The 22,156-nt window shown below is 41.6% G+C and overlaps 2 protein-coding genes and 2 long non-coding RNA genes across 7 annotated transcripts in view; 2 read left to right on the top strand and 2 right to left on the bottom strand.

Moving 5' to 3' along the window:
• The window catches only part of LOC145549043 (uncharacterized), a 10,676-nt gene extending 9,291 nt beyond the window's left edge, over window positions 1-1,385 (bottom strand). Inside the window, exons 1-2 of the long non-coding RNA XR_014084961.1 lie at window positions 1,298-1,385; window positions 1,088-1,211 (exon numbers count right to left, since the gene is read on the bottom strand). This is a non-coding gene — a long non-coding RNA (uncharacterized LOC145549043). The remainder of the gene's footprint in view (window positions 1-1,087; window positions 1,212-1,297) is intronic.
• The window catches only part of gucy2cb (guanylate cyclase 2Cb), a 19,129-nt gene extending 9,360 nt beyond the window's left edge, over window positions 1-9,769 (top strand). Inside the window, exons 10-27 of the mRNA XM_008436277.3 lie at window positions 56-164; window positions 1,086-1,179; window positions 1,343-1,445; window positions 2,311-2,367; window positions 2,468-2,539; window positions 3,059-3,163; window positions 3,241-3,327; window positions 4,178-4,310; window positions 5,310-5,447; window positions 5,530-5,606; window positions 6,271-6,362; window positions 6,430-6,588; window positions 6,967-7,159; window positions 7,374-7,548; window positions 8,140-8,238; window positions 8,337-8,431; window positions 8,526-8,602; window positions 8,877-9,769. Of these exons, the coding sequence (XP_008434499.1) occupies window positions 56-164; window positions 1,086-1,179; window positions 1,343-1,445; window positions 2,311-2,367; window positions 2,468-2,539; window positions 3,059-3,163; window positions 3,241-3,327; window positions 4,178-4,310; window positions 5,310-5,447; window positions 5,530-5,606; window positions 6,271-6,362; window positions 6,430-6,588; window positions 6,967-7,159; window positions 7,374-7,548; window positions 8,140-8,238; window positions 8,337-8,431; window positions 8,526-8,602; window positions 8,877-9,084 (2,073 nt within the window). The 3' untranslated portion in view covers window positions 9,085-9,769. The remainder of the gene's footprint in view (window positions 1-55; window positions 165-1,085; window positions 1,180-1,342; window positions 1,446-2,310; window positions 2,368-2,467; window positions 2,540-3,058; window positions 3,164-3,240; window positions 3,328-4,177; window positions 4,311-5,309; window positions 5,448-5,529; window positions 5,607-6,270; window positions 6,363-6,429; window positions 6,589-6,966; window positions 7,160-7,373; window positions 7,549-8,139; window positions 8,239-8,336; window positions 8,432-8,525; window positions 8,603-8,876) is intronic.
• Window positions 9,318-22,156, bottom strand: part of kctd17 (potassium channel tetramerization domain containing 17) — a 24,321-nt gene continuing 11,482 nt past the window's right edge. Inside the window, exons 2-7 of one of the 4 annotated variants that reach the window (XM_081600185.1) lie at window positions 21,371-21,479; window positions 20,456-20,547; window positions 18,704-18,847; window positions 16,447-16,572; window positions 14,418-14,544; window positions 9,318-13,271 (exon numbers count right to left, since the gene is read on the bottom strand). In XM_081600185.1, coding sequence (XP_081456311.1) covers window positions 14,458-14,544; window positions 16,447-16,572; window positions 18,704-18,847; window positions 20,456-20,547; window positions 21,371-21,479 — 558 coding nt within the window. In that variant the 3' untranslated portion in view covers window positions 9,318-13,271; window positions 14,418-14,457. Of the gene's footprint in view, window positions 13,272-14,417; window positions 14,545-16,446; window positions 16,573-18,703; window positions 18,851-20,455; window positions 20,548-21,370; window positions 21,480-22,156 lie in introns of all 4 variants that reach the window. The other 3 variants (XM_081600187.1, XM_081600186.1, XM_081600188.1) reach the window with 3 other exon arrangements.
• Window positions 21,629-22,156, top strand: part of LOC145549044 (uncharacterized) — a 19,759-nt gene continuing 19,231 nt past the window's right edge. The window contains exon 1 of the long non-coding RNA XR_014084962.1: window positions 21,629-21,718. This is a non-coding gene — a long non-coding RNA (uncharacterized LOC145549044). The remainder of the gene's footprint in view (window positions 21,719-22,156) is intronic.

Below are 22,156 nucleotides of genomic sequence, written 5' to 3'. Positions count from 1 at the left end.
TGACATTTCGCTGATATGTAAACAGTTCATGTTGGTTCTGTTGTCTCTTCCTCAGTATAAATGTTTATTCACCTTTGACACTGAAAAGACCAAAACAAAGATGGAGGACGAATCTCCAGCCTTCATCTGGGGGAAGAAGCTTCCCGACTACATGCCAGAGGATGGTAAACACACACACACACACACACACACACACACACACACACACACACACACACACACACACACACACACACACACACACACAGTCATTAACCACTCACCTGCTCACCTGCACATGATCAAACGCACACAACACCTGTGTTTGGTGTTACAAACTCATGAAGTGCCAACCGGAGATGCTTTTATGTGGCCCTGAACTGATAAGGAGATAAATTTAGCAAACATTTATCGTCTCTGAGGAAACGGGAAAAGTGCCAGTTTCAGAGATTTCAGTGTTGCAAGATTACAGAGACGGTTCTTCAGCTGATAAGACATTATGAACAGGTTATATTATTATCTGGATTTTATGTCATGTTTTTGACACCTGAACCATGAACCTTTTCAGATGGTTTGGTTTTGCTTGGTGTTTTTTTAACCTTTAAGAAGTTAAACAGTGAAAACAGAGAAATGAAAGTAGAACCAATAAAAATGATGCAGTGACGTCGAGAAACCAAGAGGAAATTTGGAAATGAGGCCAAATTAGTTTTTAATTAATTCAGTTTTTTTCTGCTGCAGGTAGAAACTCTGACCTGATTGATGTTATTTTTTTGACTGTGTTCAATAATAACAGTTTAATATCTACAGCTGAACCTTCAGAGACAGATAAAGACGGTTACAAAGTCGGCCTTTTATCTGCTGAATACAACAATAATAATAATAAATAAATAAACTTCCAGAAAACATCTGCAACACTGAGTCTCTTTGACTTAAAGCTTAAAATTCATAATAACAGGAACATTGATCAATATATTGGACGTGTTTTGATTAGTTTAATATTTGATTTTGATGATATTTGATCAGCTGTAATGTTTATTTCTTGTATGATTTTCATCACGTTTAGCTGCGTTGCCACTGAAATGTTCTGTATGAATAAACTTTACTAGACCTGTCGACTGGCCCTCCGATCCAAGACATCATTGTGGGCGTCCTGGCTGTCACAGTGGTCGTCGTGGCAACCATTGCATTTATCTTCTACAGGTGAGTCGTTGTGCAGAGACACAGAGGATCACCTGCCGCAGAGGCTGTTTGTCCTTTTACCGTGATAATAAAATACGATTTAAAAGCCAGAATGAGAACAAGATGGCAGGTTTTTTACCTCCCAGCGTCATGCTGATGATGATGATGATGTTTTTGTTTTTAGACAGAACAGGAAAGACCGGCTCCTCAGGAAGCGCTGGTCCCACATCAACTCTGACCTCATCTCTCTGCTGGAGGACAGCGAACACAACATCATCTCCCTGCAGGTGAGCCACCATCAGAGAATCACATCCAGCTGCTGCGACTTGAAAAATGTTCATTTTTGTTGTTGTTTACTGTGAGTTCTGCATAAAAAACTCATTTTTTTTATCTTATTTTGTTTGTTTTAACAACAACCTCCATGTTTATTAGTATTTTGGTGAAAAATGTATAAAAAAAAAAAATAGGGCTGCACAGTGGTGCAGTTGGTAGAGCTGTTGCCTTGCAGCAAGAAGGTTCTGGGTTCGATTCCCGGTCTTTCTGCATGGAGTCTCCATGTTCTCCCTGTGCATGGTGGGTTTTCTCCAGGTTCTCCGGTTTCCTCCCACAGCCCAAAAACATGACTGTCAGGTTAATTGGTCTCTCCAAATTGCCCCTAGGTGTGTGTGTGTGTGTGCATGGTTGTGTGTCTCTGTGTTGCCCTGCGACAGATTGGCGACCTGTCCAGGTGACCCCGCCTCTCGCCTGGAACGTGAGCTGGAGATGGGCACCAGCAACCCTCCCGACCCCACTGAGGGACAAGGGTGAAGGAAAATGGATGGATGGATGGATGTATTAATAATAAACTAAAATCTAAAAGCCACATTTATTTACTTTACCATTGCTGTAAACCTGAGCTCACGCTGATCAAGCTAATAAAAACAGTTCGTTTGCATATATTCTGTACAAATTGATACAAAGTGTATATTTTTAAAGCATATATTTTTTAGCTGAACGTTTTCCTGTCTGGATGAATGTTCTCCAATTAAATGTTGGTTGTTTCTAAACATTTTTGCAGTTCCACTTATTCACCAGAGGGGGCAGTAAGCTTGGAGGGCTGCAGATAAATCCTAAAAGTTTTTAGTTTTCAAAATGTTCTTGTTATTTCTTTAGATAGAAGAAGAAAGAAAGAAGAAGTTCAAGATCCGCCGAGCGCTTTACGACAAAAAGGTAGTTGGACGGAAAACCTGCAGCTGATTTTAATGTCCAAATCTTTTCCTCCGAACAAAAACAAGCGGATAAATAACGGTTCTGTTCTGGTTCTGCTCAGATTGTGATTCTGAAGGAGCTGAAGAACTGTGATGGAAACTTCAACAAAGAGCAGACAAGAGATCTGAATGCGGTGAGACTGAGCTGGACTCGTACGGAGCTAAACTGGGGCCATAAAGTTTGTTCCAAAATTTTTTTCTTGAAACTGGAAAAATGAAACACAAAATTTTAAATAGGAGAAAAGAAAAATTTGAATCTGAAAAATTATTTTTAAATTGGGAAAAAAAATGAAACTCAGTATTGTTAAACTTTAAGGATTTGAAACTGAAAAATTTTAAACAGAAGTAAAATATTTCAAACAAAAGATCTTTGAAACAGCACAAAATGTGAAATAAAAAAAAAGAACTTGAAACAAAAATAAAACATTTTAAAAAGTAAAAAAAAAACAACGTAGTCTTGAATTATTTTTGTTTCAAATTATTCTTTGGTAAAAATTTTTTTTGCTTGTTTTGAAACAAACTATGGCCCCAATGTAGCTCTGTAGATTCTGGTCTGTCTTCTATTATTTGCCCCTTGTCTCAGATTTTTATGACCTCTGTTAATGTTTGCCGAAGCTCACCAGCGCCGTGGATTCTTTCCTTTTTCCTGGCAGCTTCTGCACATCGACTATTACAACCTCACAAAGTTTTATGGCACGGTGCGGTTTGACGAGGGCGTGTTTGGCGTCTTTGAGTACGGAGAGCGGGGGTCACTCCGGGTACGTACGCCGCAACCCGCTCGTGTTCCCACAGAAAACCGCAAGAGCGGCAGAAATGACTGGAGTTTCCCCAACAGTACGTGCTGGACGACAAAGTGTCGTACCCAGAGGACACGTTCATGGACTGGGAGTTCAAGATCTCCGTCATGTACGACATCGCCAAGGTGAAACTTCGCAGATTGCTCAACCGGCGGGACGGCAACGGTTTCGTGTGACGCAGAGCATGAAGCTCATAAACGAAAGGTTTAATCAATAACAGCAGCTGGGCTAATTTAGCTCCACGCTACGAAAGTATTCACACCACTTAGACTTTTTAGTACTTTGGGATTATACAACCGCTAACGTCTCGTACATTACTGGGATTTCTGTGGACAAAACCCCTAAAAGTGCATGTTTTAGGGTACCTTTCAAAGTAAAAGTCCACACGGCTGATAAACCCAACATGTAAAATATTCAAATTTATCATAAAATCATCAATAACTTCTTTGATATTAGTCAGTGTTTAAATATAATTTTTAATGACATGTTTGAAATCACATGAGGGTTAAATTAAATTTCACAGATTATTGAATTTATTTATTAAGAAGCTGCAGTGCCATCTGGCTGTATGGAGCTAAATTACGATCATAAAGTTTAAGTTTTTTTTACTTTGAATAACATTTAAAACAGAAAAACAGTTTTTTAGCTGACAAAAGATTCGAAACTGGAAAAATATTTTTTAAACTGAAAATAATTTTCAACCAAAAAAAGATTTGAAACTAAAAAAAAATAGCTTTTTCTTTAAAAAAAAAAAAAAGGGCAATTACAATAGGAAAATTTTATTTAAAAAAAAACATGGAAGAAAGACTGGACATCCAAAAAAATCCTTCAGTCTGAAAAGTAGTTAATTATTTTTCACTGTCAAATTGATGTCTTTAGTTTTTAAAATGTTTTTAACAAACTTTATGGCCCCAGTGTTGCTCCGTACAGCCTGTATTCATCAGCGTCTGAGTGTTGCTTGCTGCGTCCCTGCAGGGCATGTCTTACCTCCACTCCAGCAACATCCAGGTCCACGGCCGCCTCAAGTCCACCAACTGCGTGGTGGACAACCGCATGGTGGTGAAGATCACCGACTTCGGCTGCAACGCCTTCCTCAGCAGCAGCAAAGGTAACCACAGCGCCCCCACAGGCCTCAAAGGTAACCACAGGCCACAAAGGTAACCACAGCGCCCCCACAGGCCACAAAGGTAACCACAGTGCACCCACAGGCCACAAAGGTAACCACAGCGCCCCCCACAGGCCACATAGGTAACCACAGTGCCCCCACAGGCCTCAAATGTAACCACAGCGCCCCCACAGGCCACATAGGTAACCACAGTGCCCCCACAGGCCACAAATGTAACCACAGCGCCCCCACAGGCCACATAGGTAACCACAGTGCCCCCACAGGCCACAAATGTAACCACAGCGCCCCCACAGGCCACATAGGTAACCACAGCGCCCCCACAGGCCACAAATGTAACCACAGCGCCCCCACAGGCCACAAATGTAACCACAGCGCCCCCACAGGTCACAAATATAACCACAGCGCCCCCACAGGCCACAAATGTAACCACAGCGCCCCCACAGGCCACAAATGAACCACAGCGCCCCCACAGGCCACAAATGTAACCACAGCGCCCCCACAGGCCACAAATGAACCACAGCGCCCCCACAGGCCACAAATGTAACCACAGCGCCCCCACAGGCCACAAATGTAACCACAGCGCCCCCACAGGCCACAAAGGTAACCACAGCGTGGGTAGAGCTGTTGCCTTGCAGCAAGAAGGTTCTGGGTTCGATTCCCGGTCTTTCTGCATGGAGTCTCCATGTTCTCCCTGTGCATGGTGGGTTTTCTCCGGGTACTCCGGTTTCGTCCCACAGTCCACAAACATGACTGTCAGGTTAATTGGTCTGTCTAAATTCTCCCTAGGTGTGTGTGTGTGTGTCCTGTGACAGACAGGCGACCTGTCCAGGTGACCTGTCCAGGTGAACCCGCCTCTCGCCCGTTACGTTAGCTGGAGAGGCAGCAGCACCTCCTGACCCCATTAAGGGAGAAGGGTGTAAAGAAAATGGATGGATGTTTGTGCAGCAATGATTTTTGTTTGTGCCGCTGTCGTTTGGCCAGACCTGTGGACGGCTCCGGAGCACCTGAGGAACCAGGGAACGTCGCAGAAAGGAGACGTCTACAGCTTCGCCGTCATCTCCCAGGAGATCGTTCTGCGGCGCAGCACCTTCTACTCCAAGTCCTGCTTCGACCGCTCAGGTGTGGAAGCTTTCCTCGCCTTTCCTCGAGAATCTGAGCTGATGTTGGCGCTGTTTGAGCTGAACCGAGGCGTTTCTTACAGAGAAGCTGTACAGGGTGAAGACGTCCTACTTCAGACCCGACCTCGACGCTGAGATGGCTTCAGAGAAAGAACTAGAGGTCAGCGCCGTTCGTAGAGATACAGTCAGAAATTAAAATCTGGTTATTTAGCCCAAATTAGAGAAAAACTTTAAAATGGGGGTTTAACTTTTAAAGTAATATTTTACCATGTTATTCCACAAATGTCAAAGATTCAAATTATTAAGTTAGCGAGCTAAATGTATAGCGTCAAAGTAAATAATTAGTTAGAGTTAAATATTAAGTTAAACAATTAAATATTTAGCACTAGACTAAATATTTAATTTAGTCTATATACTTAAATATTTAGTTAGCAAGCTGAATGGTTTGAAGCTGAATATTTAGCCAATATGCTAATTCATTTGCTGCTTTCGCATCGTTTCATGTCGTCTCTCCATCATCATTTATTTTCCTCTTTTCTTCTCCAGCATTTTAAAGGCAATACGGACATCCAGCTTTTATTTTGATAATCCATTTCCGCTTATTGGCAAATGAAAATGTACGTTAACTAAATAGTTAAATGTTTCGTTTGGAGATAAATATATAGCTTGCTAATTATTTAGTTTTAAACTGACATTTATAAATGAATAAAAAACATGACTGAAAGATGAATCCCCATTTTTTTATCTGTTAATTTCTGACACTAATTATTTAAATTTTTCTTTTGCTTTGTGATTGATTTTTCATGTCTTCTGCGTCCTTTCAGGTCTACATGATGATAAAAAGCTGCTGGGATGAAGATCCGGAGAAAAGACCCGACTTTAAGAAAGTGGAGAACTGCCTGGGGAAGAACATCAGGTAACCATGGTAACCAGTGCACTTCCTCTTCCTGCGCGGCTTCATTAAAACTCGTTTCCTCCGCCAGTAAAATCCACAACCAGGACAACGAGAGCTACATGGACAACATGATCCGGCGGCTGCAGAACTACTCCAGGAACCTGGAGCACCTGGTGGAGGAGAGGACGTCGCTGTACAAAGCCGAGCGGGACCGGGCCGACTTCCTCAACTTCATGCTGCTTCCTGGGTCAGTCGCTCCTGTACGGAGCTACAGTGGCGCCATAAAGTTTGACCTCTTGTTTTTTTTTTTTTCAACTGAAAAATTATTCTGAATGGAAATAACCCCAAAAAGAAACTGACATCAGGAAAAAAATTAACTGAACATTTTTCAGCTGAAAAAGAAATTTTTAAATATTTGAAACTGAAGAAAAAAATACAATTGAGTAATAAAAAAAAGTCAATAAATAAATTAGGTTATGTTAAATTGCAGATAGTCAGACAAAGCTGATTTAATGTTAAAACAGTTTGACATACTGCATCCCATCAGTGTATAGAAGCAGACGTGGCGTAGCTAACTGCTGCTAACCTGCTGCTAACTGCTAGCTTGGCTGTTTCTCCCCTGAAGGCCGGTGGTGAAGAGCCTGAAGGAGAGCGGCGTGGTGGAGCCGGAGCTGTACGACGAGGTCACCATCTACTTCAGCGACATCGTGGGCTTCACCACGCTGTGCCAGTACAGCACGCCCATGGAGGTGGTGGACATGCTCAACGACATCTACAAGGGCTTCGACAGCATCCTGGACCACCACGACGTCTACAAGGTACCAGGGACCAAAACCGCTAAACAACCAATAGGAAAATCCCCCTGCAGTGCCACCGTTCAACCCAAAGGGGGCAGCACTGAGCCAGGTTCCGACTGCAGAACTGAACAGAGCTACATTAAGTTTGCACAGAAACATAAAGACAGAACCATTAAGGACCAATGTAGACACTTTATCTGATAAATGTTTCAGTTCCTCTTTACTTTCCGTTCAGGTGGAGACGATCGGCGACGCCTACATGGTCGCCTCCGGCCTGCCGCGGAGGAACGGGAACCGACACGCGGTGGACATCTGCCGCATGGCGCTGGACATCCTGTCCTTCATGGGCACCTTCCAGCTGCGCCATCTGCCCGGCATCCCGGTGTGGATACGCATCGGCGTTCACTCAGGTAGACGCCGCCGCCGCCGCGATCCTCGATGGCCTCCGGCCGGACGCTCTTACACCAAACTCACCTGAAACTCACCTGAGGGAAACGGCTGATCCACCCGATCAGTCCATTTCATTCAGCCATGTTGGAGTAGGAACGCATCGAAGAGCTCTGGAAGGCCGGAGGTGGAGACTCTATGGAGCTACACTGATGCCATAAAGTTTGTTCAATAACTGTATTTGAAACTGAAAAGTTATTCTGAAACTAAATTAACATTTTTACAATATTTTTTCAAGTAGAAAGAAAAACATGAACCAAAAAATAAATTTTACGCTAAAATTTTTTTTTAACTTAAAAATAGATTTTAATTGAAAAATAATTATTAAACAAAAAAAAAATCTTAAAAATTTTAAACTAAAAATTTAAAACTGGAAAACTGAAAAAATATTTACACTAAAAAAGCTTAAACTGAATTAAAAAAAAAATGGAAACAATTTTTAAAGTGAAATTTTGTATTTTTTTTTGTACATTTTTTATTTAAACTTGGCTCCATCATCCTGCTGTAGTTGAACCCAGATCTGTGTGTGTGTGTGTGTGTGTGTGTGTACGCAGGTCCGTGTGCCGCCGGCGTCGTGGGGATGAAGATGCCCAGGTACTGTCTGTTCGGCGACACGGTCAACACGGCGTCGCGGATGGAGTCTTCAGGACAACGTGAGCAGTGAACACTCTCACAGGAAGTTCAGACTGACACTTCCTGTTGGTTAGCCGGTTAGCTTCATTCACCCGATGTGTGTGCTCTCGCCCCGCAGCGCTGCGGATCCACGTCAGCGAACCCACCATCCACATCCTGCAGCGCACCGACTGCAAGTTCCAGTACGAGATCCGAGGAGAAACGTACCTGAAGGTCAACATGGCCGCCGGCAAAACATGCAGGAAAACCGGGAGAGATTTCTGTTCCTGGCGATTTTTCTGAAGTTTTTCTGTTGTTTTTTTTTCAGGGTAAAGGAATGGAAACGACTTACTGGCTGACGGGAGAAACCGGGGAAGATTACGACCTTCCCACTCCGCCAACAACGTGAGCAAAACGACATGCATGCTAGCTGTTAGCCTCTTCCTGTTTGGCACAGAAAAATCGGTATTGCCGATCAAACTGATTAGAGGACGCTAATCGCTAATGAACGATGCTAAAGAAAGATTGAAGAGCCAATTCACAATCATTTTTTTCTTGAAATCAATCTTCTAATATCAGTAAGTTTTGATCACTCATGGCAGAACAGATAGAAGTAAAAAAAATGTTTTAGAAGAGTGGGAGGGTCAAAGGTCAAACTGACGGCTGCGTGCCTTGGCAGAGAGAACGTCCAGCGTCTGCAGCAGGATCTCGCCAACATGATCCTGACGTGTCTGGAGCGTCGAAGACGAGGGTCGGTGCGGCGGAGGAAGGTGCCTACCGGCGAGGAAGAGGAGGAGGACGAAGAGTCGGAGGTGGAGTCTGAAGGCGGCCATCTTGAGTATCTGCAGCTGGCCACCGTGGAAAACACGCTCAGCACCTTCCTGTAGACAAACCGCGTCTCCTCCACCTCAGACGGAGGAACAAAGATGGCGGACGAACTTTGTAAAATGTTTTAACCCTTAAAGGTTAATATTTCTCCTCAGACGTTCTGTTTTATGATAAAATGTTAAATATTTTCCTCCTATTGAGGCCAAACTCCAGCCGCTTTGCACATTAATCTCTCCTGTACATGATCGGATCATTTAGCCTTCTTCAGGAGGAAACAATTTAAAGAAGCATCTCAATCCAAAAAAATGTTTTATTTTTGTAGACAACAGTGACAGTCAACAGTAAATAATAATAAAAATAGAAGTAACTTCCTGTTGGAAGACAAAGAGTTGTTCTGACGAAGTTAAAACAGCCTGTGCAGATTCATCGGTACATTTCACGTGTCACATTGTTTTAGAAAATATTTCACTGCTCTGATGAAACAAAGTCCAAACGTTTCGGCCGTTTCAGCCTCGTGCTCCTGGATTTTCACCAGAATATTCCAAGTGCAACACTAGGTGGCGCTTTTTGCATCAGAAGCTGCATGAAAACGGTGAAATACAGCAATGATGCCGACCATGAAGGGCATCCACAGCAACAGGAGCATCTCAGTAAACGTTTCATAACAACTTCATTCAAAAATACAAACTTATTTAGATTTGTTACAAAAAACCTGTTGATTCTGGCTCAAATCAGAATATTTTTTAACAAAAAGTGGTTTAGATTTCTGCCAAAACTGTTTTTCTTCCACTCAACTTTCCAGGATTTTGAACAGCCTGCTGGACATAGAAGGACTAACAGAACATTTCTGTTATATTTTTACCTGGTTTGGTGTTCCGTAATTTCCGGACTATTGAACACACCTAAGTTTGAAAAGGAAATGAGAATAAAAAGTCTCATAAATGATCCACTCTTTAATATTAGCATTGTGCTCAACTTGAGGTTTTCCTTCGAGTCTTTAATATTTTTTCACTTTTTGGGTTTTTGTTCTTTATTACTAATAAAATTATGGAATAAAATAACTAAAAATAGTCTTTTGCATGTAAACTTCCTGTAGTAAATCCGCGCATACATCCTAAACAAAAAGTTGGTTTACTTTTGTTTATTTAGCAACTGGCGATTTTCTGTGCATTAAAAGTGACTGAAAATGTTTAAATGCTTAAACATTATGATTTAAACAGTTAAATCATAATGTTTGCCATAAAAGAGCAGAAATTAAGTTTTTTTAAACATATTGGCTGCATCGGCGTGTGAAAGAAAGTATTGTAGTCTGGAAATTACGGTAATATTCCAATTTAAATGAATTATCACTTGAACTGTGTGCAACAAATCCATGAGTTTGACTTTGTGAATGTAACTGCTTCAGTAGATTGTTGGTTTATTGAGATGCTCCGGCTTAATCCGGAAGGAAGAACATTCATGTAAACTAATCAGAAAACCTGATGGTCATCGTTTCAAATAGAAAATAATCAAAACTCATAAAAACCTCAACCACACACAAAAATAAAAAAACAAACATCCAAAATAAACCAAAACAAAGGTGTCCTGTCCACATGTCATCAGAATAATGTAGAGAAGCAACAAACCCTGTCAGACGTGTCGGGTCGGCTTCCTGCTTTAACTCAAGGCACTGGATGATCCGAGTTAACAAGGCCGGGAGAAACAAAGATGGCCGCCGCTCTGTTTGAAGCAAACCACTACGGACGCACCGACTGGAAAACTTGGGCCGATATAAATATTGCTGATATTTATTCCTCTGCTGCATCAGCGTCACATGACCCGATAATTATCGGCCCAGTTTCACTCATCGGACCGATACGACAAAAAACGACCAACAGACGATTTTTATCTACTCCTTAAAGTTGAACTATTCTAACATTTACTGGTTTACTGGAGCTCTGAACTGATTTACCAACACGGTTTTAAATCTCGATTGTCTCTAACGGGATTTTAATCCGTCTCCGGGCTTCTCACAGCGTCCGCCATCTTGATTCCAACAGGACAGAACTTCCTGTAGATTAAAAACGTTTTTTAAAAGCATCTTTTTAATCATATTTACAAAGTGAGCTTTTTGTTGTAGTTCAGGATTTAACTATAAACGTTCAGCAGCCTATCAGGACCATTAGACAGAAAAAGGATGAGTTCATTTCTGCAAAAAGAACATCAGAAATTTTCAATTAAAAAAAACAAGATAATCTGTTTAAAAATCCTAGAAACATTTTAATTTACCTCAGAATTTTTTAAGAGAAAAAATCAGGAATTTGAGTTTAAAATATTCAATTTTAAGAAAAATCTCAGAAATTTTTAAGTTATGTCTGAGATTAATCTTTTCTCTAAGCAGAAATTTACTCTTGACTCTTTTTGTCCCAACGTCCCCAACATGCTGGGTATGTCCACACACACAGTTCCCCCATGAGCTGAGGAGGACCGTCAGGCTGAGGAGGACCGTCAGGCTGACTGCTGCTCATTTGGTCTCAAGTCGTTATGATTTGGACTTTAATGCAACTTCAAGTAAACAAAAAAACTGTTCAAATATTTTCTTATTTATCAACTAAGAAGCTAAACATGGAGGCAGAACGGAAGCCTGCGTTTCCATTCCCATAACAAATGTGCGCAAAACTTTTTTGATATTTCAATAATGTCGAAAAACACAGTTTCGCAATTGCTGTTTCTAATAAATAAGAAATTAAAATCACACATGAATAAGTTGTTCATACGATAAGTCGTTGAAAAGTTTGACTGTAAACATGAGATGTAATCATGATTGAGCCGTGGCGATCATCATCTCTCAGCCAATCAGAGGAGACTCTGTCGTCTTATTCTGCCGTTTCCATTCACCATATGATTGTGCAATTTAATATTTGAAAATAAATTTGCTTAATGGAAACACTCCAATTAGGAAAAAACAAAAAGTTTTCTGTAAGTTTCATTTAAATTGGTTCATTTTGCAAAACTGTAAGGAAACTTTTTTTTTTTCACATCGCATGAGTCACATGATCAACAACCAGATGTTACTACTGGCGGAAACGACGAAGAAAACAGGATGATGGATCTTTCTAATGACTTAACTCTATTACAAATGTGCACAAAAACTTTGTTGATATTCTGCTAATGTAAAAGAAAAAACAACTTTCTATTAAATAAGAAATTCAATTTAAATCACACATGGATAGTTTTGTTAAAATCTTGCTGCACCATCATCCTAGAACTACTTCCTGTTGTCTTCTTCATGGTTTCTGTCAGTAGTAACATCCTGTTGTTGATCGTGCGAACAAAGCATTTCCAATGCAATTTTATGAAATACATTAATTTTGATACAGTTTAAAAACCTGCAAAATCTTTTAATTAAAAAATGCTATTTTCTTTTCCCTAAAATTGTCGAGGGTCCATAAATAAAATTTATTTTCATAATTTCAATTTGTGCAAGTTTATGGTTAATGGAAACACAGTTAATACTCCACTAGTGTAAAAAAAGAATCAATTACTGTTTCCATTAAATAAGAAATGCAACTAAAACCTGCAGCTCCGTCATCCTCCAACCACTTCCTGTCGTCTTCTTTGTCGTCTCCGGCAGTAGTAACATCTGATTGTTGATCATGTGACTCATATGATGTTAAAAGTTTTTCGTTACACTTATAAAAAACAACCTCATCCTAAAAGTTTCTATCCAAAACATGTTTTTTTTTTATCTGTTTCCATTACGCAAATTTATTTCCATAATTTCAATTTGGGTATTTTTATTGCTAATGGAAACGCAGCCTGATTGGACTCGTCTCGTCTCCTTCATCTTCTCAGATTGTTTTTTTGTTACAGCTGAAACGAAGCGGATGAACTGAACGGGTTTGTTGACTTTTCTATCTGCCGTCTGAATAGAAACAGGAAGTGCTGCCTCCATCGCCGGGGGGACGGAGAACTGACAGACGTGTCAGGGTCCAGACGCTGCCTGTCAGCAGCTGCACAGCGGGTCAGAACCGCGGGTCAGAGCCGACCTCTGACCTCCGGCCGGCTGTGGATCTTTGGTTGTGACTTACTAAGCTCTGTTGTTTCTGTGTGAAATGACCGGATGACCATTCGATGCTACAGCTGAGCAGGATTGTTCTGCGTCTTGATGAAATGAGATCCGGGTTCTGACGGCGGCCCTCGGAGGGGGCGGGGCTTAGGGAGGGGTGGGGCGCTCCTACATGCGGGACCCGTGGATCTGGAAAAGCTGCAAAACAAAAACAAACAGCAGGTTCTGTTGCAGTAAGGTGGTTACCACGGCGACGGGACAGAATCACTGGTTAGGTCTGAACTGCAATGGCTGAGCTGACGACGATGATGATGATGATGATGATGAAGGCGTGAAGCTACCAACTCAAACTAGTTTGACATGAATGTGAAGATTACATACGTGTTGCTGCAGAGAAACGTCAGGAACGAGTCATGTCACCAGAGAGAACCAGTCAATCAATCAATCAATCAATAAATCAATCAATCAATCAATCAGTCTAATCTGAGGTTAGCAAACATCCAGGCAGAATTTCGGATATTTAATCAAAAAACTAATCAATAATTAGCTTTTTGTTTAAAATATCAGAAAATATTCTGCATATTGAATATTCTATCAGACTATCTGCTGATATCTATTGATATTAATCAGCGTCTATAGCAATATATACTTTATTGATCTGCCGTCCAGCCCTGCGTCAATGACGGAAAAGTCGGGTAAAATGCGACGTGATTCATCTGGAGGTGGAACAGATCGGATTATTTCAGCGTGGGAACGTCGGAATCGGACCGTCCTCCATCTTGTTTCCATCTGGTGAAGCAGGAAGTTGCTCTCAGTGTTTTTGTGTCGTTTCCTTCAGTGGTTCTTGGTGCAGCGCCCCCACAGGCCAGGAGGGGAACAGGTTGGTTTGACTCAGAGCAGCTGGAGGTGGAGCAGATGTTCTGGGTCCAGTAGAACCGGGTCGACCGGACCGTCAGAGGGAAAACACACGACTCATGAACAGTCGTTTGGACGGCTGGAATCCTTTCTGATTTCTGACAGATTTCAGCTGCTTTCTTGACTTTCTGCTCCTGGTTTTTAACGTCTTTCCAACTTTTTACCCATTAATTTATTTATGGACTGATTTGCTTTGTGTGTTTGGCTAGAAATAGCTAAACGAGGTCCTATGTGAAACGATACTCATGGTTAAGGGAAATGAGTTCCAGTTAACAACGAACTGAAACAGAATGAGCCATCAGCTAATCGCTCTGGTTTGTTATTTCAGTAATCTGATCTGGTGTCAAGAGGCTCCTGCGTCTCTGCAGACGTACAAACACATAAACACATGAATCGAGCAGATAACACGTCCTCTGCTCGGTTTCTCACCCATTCCCGCCTCCCTTCGGAACAAAGAAACATGACTCGCTCATTCTCTCAGCCACTCATTCGCCGTGGTTTCTCTCCCTCCCTCCTCTTCCTCCTTGGCTGCTTCCTCCTCCTGCGTCTCCGGCGGCTTGATTCAGGCATGAAGGAAGGAAGAGGAAAAAAAGGAGAGGGAAAAAAAAACAAGCGAAACAAAAAAAATAATGAAATGTGAACGTTGATGAGCGTCAGAAAGGGTCGAGTGGGATGCTGGGAGATAAATACAGAAATATACGCATCAATATATTCAAGTTGTAGGGATGAGAAGGAGAAGCTGAGCTGTGAGGATGAGTCTGAGTGACATTTGCAGCATTTGATGCATGGCGCAGGATCAAAGCAAACTCCAAGCTGGAGGAGAAGGCCTCCTTCTCTCTCATCCATCCATCTTTACAGCCAGAGATGCAAACAATCAATCCACCTCATATTCATTATCGACTAATGGTTTATTAGAATAAAATTAGCTCCAATTCATTGACTAATAACGAAACATTAGATCTTTTTGGTGCTGTAGTTTGGCCGCCATCCAGTAGAGGGCGCCCTGGTCATCCTGAACCAGAGCCAATTGATACAAAATGGCGGAGGGATCCCAAAGCGAAAAGTAGAAACGGCCCAAACAAAGTCTGGTGTGAGATTAAAAATGCACTTTATGCGCTTCTGTTTTCAAATATTAACACTTGACAAGCTCCGTAAGTTATCAATTTAAAAAGTACTGCTTTGCTACGAAGGCGAGAACGAGATGATGTAAGATAAGCAGAAAATTAGTACGGCAGAGAAATGAGGGGATCCGTTTTGATGGCCTTAGGATCACATCTCTGCTTTTTGCGGATGATGTGGTCCTGTTGGCTTCATCAGGTCGTGACCTCAGCTCTCACTGGAGCGGTTCGAAGCCGGGATGAGGCTCAGTGCCTCCAAATCCGAGGCCATGGTCTTGAGCCGGAAAAGGGTAGAGTGCCTTCTCCGGGTCAGGGGGGTCGTCCTGCCTCAAGTGGAGGAGTTTAAGTATCTGGGGATCTTGTTCACGAATGAGGGAAGAAGGGAGATCGACAGGCGGATTGGGGCAGCGTCTACTGTGAAGCGGGCGCTGTACCGGTCCGTCGTGGTGAAGAGAGAGCTGAGCCAAAAAGCGAAGCTCTCGATTTACCGGTCGATCTACGTTCCCACCCTCATCTATGGTCATGAGCTTTGGGTCATGACCGAAAGAACGAGATCATGGATACAAGCGGCCGAAATGGGTTTCCTCCTCCGCAGGGTGGCTGGGCTCTCCCTTAGAGAGAGAAGCTCGGTCATCCGGGAGGGACTCAGAGTAGAGCCGCTGCTCCTCCACGTCGAGAGGAGCCAGTTGAGGCTCGGGCATCTGGTCAGGATGCCTCCTGGACGCCTCCCTGGTGAGGAGTTCAGGTCCCACCGGGAGGAGGGGAGACCCAGGACACCTGGAGGGACGATGTCTCTCTATGGCCTGGGAACGCCTTGGGATTCCTGGAGGACCTGGAAGAGGCTGGGAGGGAAGTCTGGGCCTCCTGAGGCTGCTGACCCCGAGACCCGACCCGGATAAGATGGATGGATGGATGGATGGATGGATGATTTTGAGGGGTGTCTGAGTGTAATAATGTTAGAAAACAAATTTGTTTATTTAGTCTGTATTTAACACAGCTAACAAAAATGTTTAAATATTATGACCTGGTACTTGAGAAAAAATAAGTACGAGAATAAAGTCGTAATATTATGACTATATTCTCTATTATTTTATTCTTAGCTTGGCGTAAATACTCCATCTTAAAATATAAAGACGTGCTTCCTATTTTGTAAATCCAGCTTATTATAAAAATGTATCCTTTAAGTTAAGGGCTACATTAAAATGGCCGCTTATTAATTAATTATTAATCTTTCGATCGATAAGCTACTTTAGATAAACGCATGAATCGATCATTTGCATCTCTGGCTGGAACACAAACAGCCTTGAAGCGGCTTTAGCCGCTGGGTTTCGGTCGGTCACCTTGGTTTTGTGGCTCTGCTCGGTTCCCAGACCCGACCCGGGCGTGTGGAGCTCCTTGGATACGACGCAGAGGAACTCGGCCTGGTCCTCCGTCCCGTAGCTGTAGGAGGAGCCGATGTTCACCATCTGCAGGAGGAGCGAGGGGAGGAGGACGGGCAGACAGAGACAGCGAGGTGGTCAGGCGGGGTCAGACTCAGGAACCACGGGCTGAGAGGACTAAAACTTTACAAGCGGAAAAAAGTGTTGGAGCTCATGCAGGGTGGAGTTTCAGGGAGGAAGAGGATCTGTGGAGGGTCTGGTAGCGGCAGCAGCATGCTGTGGAGCGGGGAGGCGGAGCAAAGCGACAGGAGAGAGGAGAACCTACAGCTGGTTTATTTAGGAGCAACGTTCACCTGGAAACTGTCTGCATACTGCAGTTAACGATTCATCGATTACTAAACTGGTTCCTATTAATCATGATTAATCGTTTCAGCCCTGGTTTATGGCAGTAACAAAGCCGGCTGCTCTCGGCACAACGCGACAATAACGTTCAAACTGCAGACGCTTTGAAAACTAAACGATTGAAATGGCACAAGTCACATTTTCTTTAAGGTGAAAAGATCGAGAATATACCGGGAAAAACGTCGAAGCTGGCTGAGAAAAACGGCTTCTGAAAAAAATCACTCATTTTAACAAGTGACAGGTTTGATTCTTACCACTAAACTGATACCAGTAACTGTATTTAGTCACATTTTCAAATATGGTGACTTTCATAAATCCAACAGTGGAGAAAAGAGGTAAAATAACAAATTTGGGAACAATACTATCAAGTTTTTGGCGTTTCAGATTTTTTTGTCGTGATCATAAATCAAAAATTTAATAAGAACAATTTCACGCTAAATGTCCACTGCCAGCGTGGGTACAGCGTTAGCGTCTATTGTTTCATACAGAGCAAAGTGAAGCAATCCACACCAAATCAATGCAGGATTGGTTGCCAATAACGACGAGAAGCGAAACGACAGCCTGAATGTTTCAGTCGGAGCTTCCAGGAAACACATTTAGGTAGAGAGGAAACCCCAGTCGTCATATAAATGTGAACTTATGGCAAGCTGTTATGCATCTATTCAATATCCTGCATAGGAGCTCATTGATACCAGATATTTAGGCTCTAATAACTTTGTAAATATCACTCTGAGTAGAGTAAGAGCAGCTTTACTTCAACACTCAAGTAAAAGTAAGAAACTGGGCAGAAAACCCGAAAAATGACTCGAGAGTAAAAAAGTATTTGGTAAAAAATCTACTGCAGTACTGATCAAATTACCAATCATTTAATATTTAAACATTACATAATCAGTCAGACCAAAATATAAAGTGGACATTTTGGAAAAAGAAAATTTTTCCATATCATTTTCTTTCAATAAAAAACTTATGAAACTTTAACAGAAACTTCAGGCGACTTTCTGGTTAAAACATGTTTGTTTTTCATTCAGCGGGAAGAAAATCCAGAAATTTTACTCAAGTAAGAGAAAAAATACTTTATAATAAAACTATTCAAGTAAAAGTAAAAATACTTCTAAAAGTTAATTTTTTCAAAAAGGTTACTCAAGCAAATGTAACTGAGTAAATGTAATTACCGTATTTTCTGCACTATAAGGCACTAAAAACCTCACATTTCCTCCAAAGCCGACAGTGAGCCTTATATTTAAATATGGACCAACATGGAGCCACTACAGGTCCAGCAGCTACGGTAAGCAGCCGCCCACTTCATTTCCCCGTAGAAGAAGAAGCGCGGTGCATGCTGGGATAGTTGTCAGAACGCTGGTTTGTTAATAAAGTTTGATAATACATTTAAAGCCAGGGGGGAGAGAGACAGAGACTGCGGCGGCAGCGTTGGTCTGTGTTACCCAGAATGCAGTTGGGCATAATATCACAACACAAACACCGAGAGTGAAACGACGACTGGGGCAGACTACTGTATAAAGTACTGGGGGACCAGTGCTTTACAAATGTAGATGTGTAATAATAGAGTAAGGCAACACAAACTGAAGCGTCTATTCTATGTGCCTTATAATGCGGAAAATACGGTAATTACTAACCAACTCTGGGATCAACCAGCGCCACCTAGTGTTCAAACAGCAGAACAGAAACGACCTGCAGTTAAACCTCACGGTTTCTGACTCATCTGTTTGTTTTCCAGCTTTAGTTTGAGGAGTGCGCAGAGCAGGGCTGAGGTCAGGGGTCAAACTGAGGGGTCAGCAGCAGCGTGAGTCCAACCCACAGTCCAGAGCAGTCCGGTGCGGGGCTTTCTGCAGGCGCGCACGCTGACCTGCTCAAACTTCCAGCCGTCCGACATGGTGGAGACCATCTGGGTCAGCTCCTCCTCCTGGCACTGCAGAACCCGGTACACGTGTTTGGGTGGTACCTGCTGGGAGCAGGGGGGTGAGGGGGGGACAGGTGAGGACAGGTGAGACAAAGACACAACCCAAAACACAACTGATGAAGATTATTAAAGCTGAAGAGCCCTAAAAATGTCTGGGAGCAAAAATAAATGATTAGATTTTTTTTGGCTCCTTGTTCTTCCAAAGCTCAGGGCGGCCATCTTGTCTGACAAACATGTTTTACAGCTTCTGTTTATTTGGACTTTGGTTCCAGGTCAATTATACAACAAAATATAATAATTATTTTAAAGATGTTTTTTCCCCTTTTTGATCAGGAGAACGCAGGTTAATAAATGAAGTTAATCAGAACATTTTAACAACAAGGCAGTTCAACGTGCGTTATGTCATAAAAACACAAAAATAAAGTCAGAAAGTCCAAAACTGAGACACAAACATAACTAGAGGAGTGGCGTCATTAAAGTCCTCATTACTCATCAGTGTTTCATTTATTATGATTTAGAAGCAGCTCTGACAGCTGAGGTTTCAGTTTCAGAGGAACTCAGTGTTTCGGCTGTTTTGCAGTTTTTGGGAAGTTTGTTCCAGATTTGTGGTGCATAGAAGCTGAATGCTGGAGTTGTTTACAAAATAAAAGTTAAATGAGAGCAAAGCTGTAGGACAATTAGGTTGGAATAACAGGAGAATATTGTTTTCATTTTACCAGAATAAGATAATAAAATCAGGGGAATGGAGGAGGAATTTTATTAAAACTCCTTCACAAAAAATAACAAGAATTATACAAACTTTTTTCTAATTAAAACAACTTTTTTCCTCATAATTTTAAGACGTTATAGTAAAATTGTGCCTTTATTCTGCTAATATTTTGGCTATATTCTCGTCATCGTAGCCTGGTGGTGCAACTCACAGAAGGAAAGATTGAAAATGTTTTCTGTCATTTATTAATCTGCTTTTAAAAAGAGTTTTATCGTGAAGTCGTATCGCCCAGCCCAGTGAAATGAGGAGCCGGTAATAAAGTGACCAGAAGCTAAAATCCCTACATGTTGATATTTCTGCATGATGTTTATCTGAGAGCAGCGGTGAGTCAGTCTCAGAGGAAGTGGGCGTTTGTTTGAGGCTTTATGTAAGACTGAGCAAGAACAGAAAAACGATTCCTGGAGAAAAGATTCTTTGTTTGTGAAAGGATGAACATCTAATGTTACATAACGGCTCAGTATTTAGCAGCATTTTATTATTTATGTCTTCTAGAGGGAGTTTATGTCACTTATTACTAAACTCTACACCAGGGGGGTCCAAAGTGTGGTCCGGGGGCCATGTTGGTCCGGGGGCCATGTTTGGCCCCTGGCTGATTTTCTGGTTGATGCAGATTGAGGCTTTTTATTTTAAATTGGGTCAGACAAATTACAGACAAATTGAAATCTTATTAAAATACAAAGTATTCATCTAAAATAACCACATTCTGTTTTTATTGCTCCAAACTGACAAACTTTTTGCTGCAATGCAAAAAACAAAATCTTACCAAGTATTTCTGGATTCTATTCCAAATATATTAATACATTGGAAATAAGTCAAAAGTAACTTACAGAAAACCTTCCAGCATAATATGAGTTTGTTTTAAGTTGAAGATGTGAAGTTACCTGTGTGGCTCTAGAGTCTCTCTCTACGATCCGCTCCTTGATCAGTTTGATCAGCGGCGTGATGTTGTAAAACTCAGCCTCCTCCAAAACGCCTTTAAACCAGAAAACAGCAACATGAGCAACGAGCAACATGAGCAACGAGCAACATGAGCAACATGAGCAACGAGCAACATGAGCAACGAGCAACATGAGCAACGAGCAACATGAGCAACGAGCAACATGAGCAGCGCTGCAACAGACACATTAAACCCGTCTGCAGCCCGAGGCTCATAAAAACTTTGGTTTAAAATGATTATGATGTTAATGTAAACATAACAAATAAAGATTTTTAGCACTGTCTCATTCTATTTCTTATAATAGTTGCATTGAATTTTCTCTGGAATCTAGAAATACCAATAATCACATAAATCTATTTTCTTGTCTTTGGGTTGGAAACGTTTTTTTTTGTTTGTTTTTTTTTACATAATTTCCCACAAATAAACATTTCACAAAAGAAAATGTGTCCATCCACTTTTTGCAAACGTTTACAAAATGTTTTCTTTAATTTTAAAATCTGAAAAGGAAAATAAAACTGATACATTTCTTGTTCTTGTTTCTTGAAAAAGTTGCCTTTTTTTCAAGAATTCATGCTCTTTTGCATCTCTAAACAAGTTTTACTTTGGACTGTAAAGGCTGCAGATCTTTACAATCTGATTGTAAAGAATATATCTTAACATATATATTCTTTAAATAGTAACATATTAAACAATGTAAACATTTCAACAACATTATTTATGCTATAGCTAGTGGTATGCTATTGCTGTATAATATTAATATTAGCATGCTCTAACATATTAATAATATATTGCTGAATGAGTTAATTATATTTAGGAAGTATTTATAGTCTCAGTAAGTCACTGTGGGAACGTGACAGACCTTCCTCCGCCAGCTCCTTGTTGTAAACCAGTTTTCCGTGCCGTAAATAGTTGAGGATGGGGCCAAAGTAGGTGGGGTCTCTGTCGATGACGTAGGCTCCAGTCTCATCCTGAAACACAGAAGAGACAGAAAAACAAAATATTACATTACGTAGATGGATGAATGACGGGTGGATGGCAGGGTTGTGGTTTATTAGAATAAATTTAGTTGCAATCGGTCAGTGTTGTAGTAGTTAGGCCGCCATCCAGGAGAGGGCGCCGCTGGTCATCATGCGCGGAGCCAATGAACAAAATGGCGGACGCTATTTAAGGGCGGGAACGAGAAACGAGTCAGAGTTCGGTTTAGGAGGTAAAAATCAACTTTATGTGGTTCTGTTTTTAAATATAAACACTCAATAAACTCCTTAATTTTCGCCTTTTAGCGCTTCGTTTATGACGGAGCAACGTTAACTTCTCATTCAATTATTTCTGATGTGATACAAGGTTGAGGAAATGTCAGGAAAAACGTAATACGGCGGAAAAACGTGATCATAACTGATTTTGAGGGCTCTCATCAGTTAACGCAATTCAGGGATGAAAGGTTTAACATTCATTTAATAGCAAAATGTATGAACATCTCTGTGTTCACGGGGAATTAAGTTTTTCACACATTTCATTCCATCCATCCATCCATTTTCCATCACCCTGGTCCCTCAGTGGGTCGGGAGGTGCTGGTTCCTCTCCAGTTAACGTTCCGGGCGAGAGGCGGGTCACCTGGACAGACAGGCCACCTGGATGGATAGACAGG

Source organism: Poecilia reticulata, chromosome 19, assembly GCF_904066995.2.
Source record: "Poecilia reticulata chromosome 19, P_reticulata-male-v2, whole genome shotgun sequence".
NCBI classification, from domain to species: domain Eukaryota; kingdom Metazoa; phylum Chordata; class Actinopteri; order Cyprinodontiformes; family Poeciliidae; genus Poecilia; species Poecilia reticulata.
Note: the sequence above shows the minus strand (reverse complement) of the source record. Positions and strands in the feature narration are given on the sequence as shown.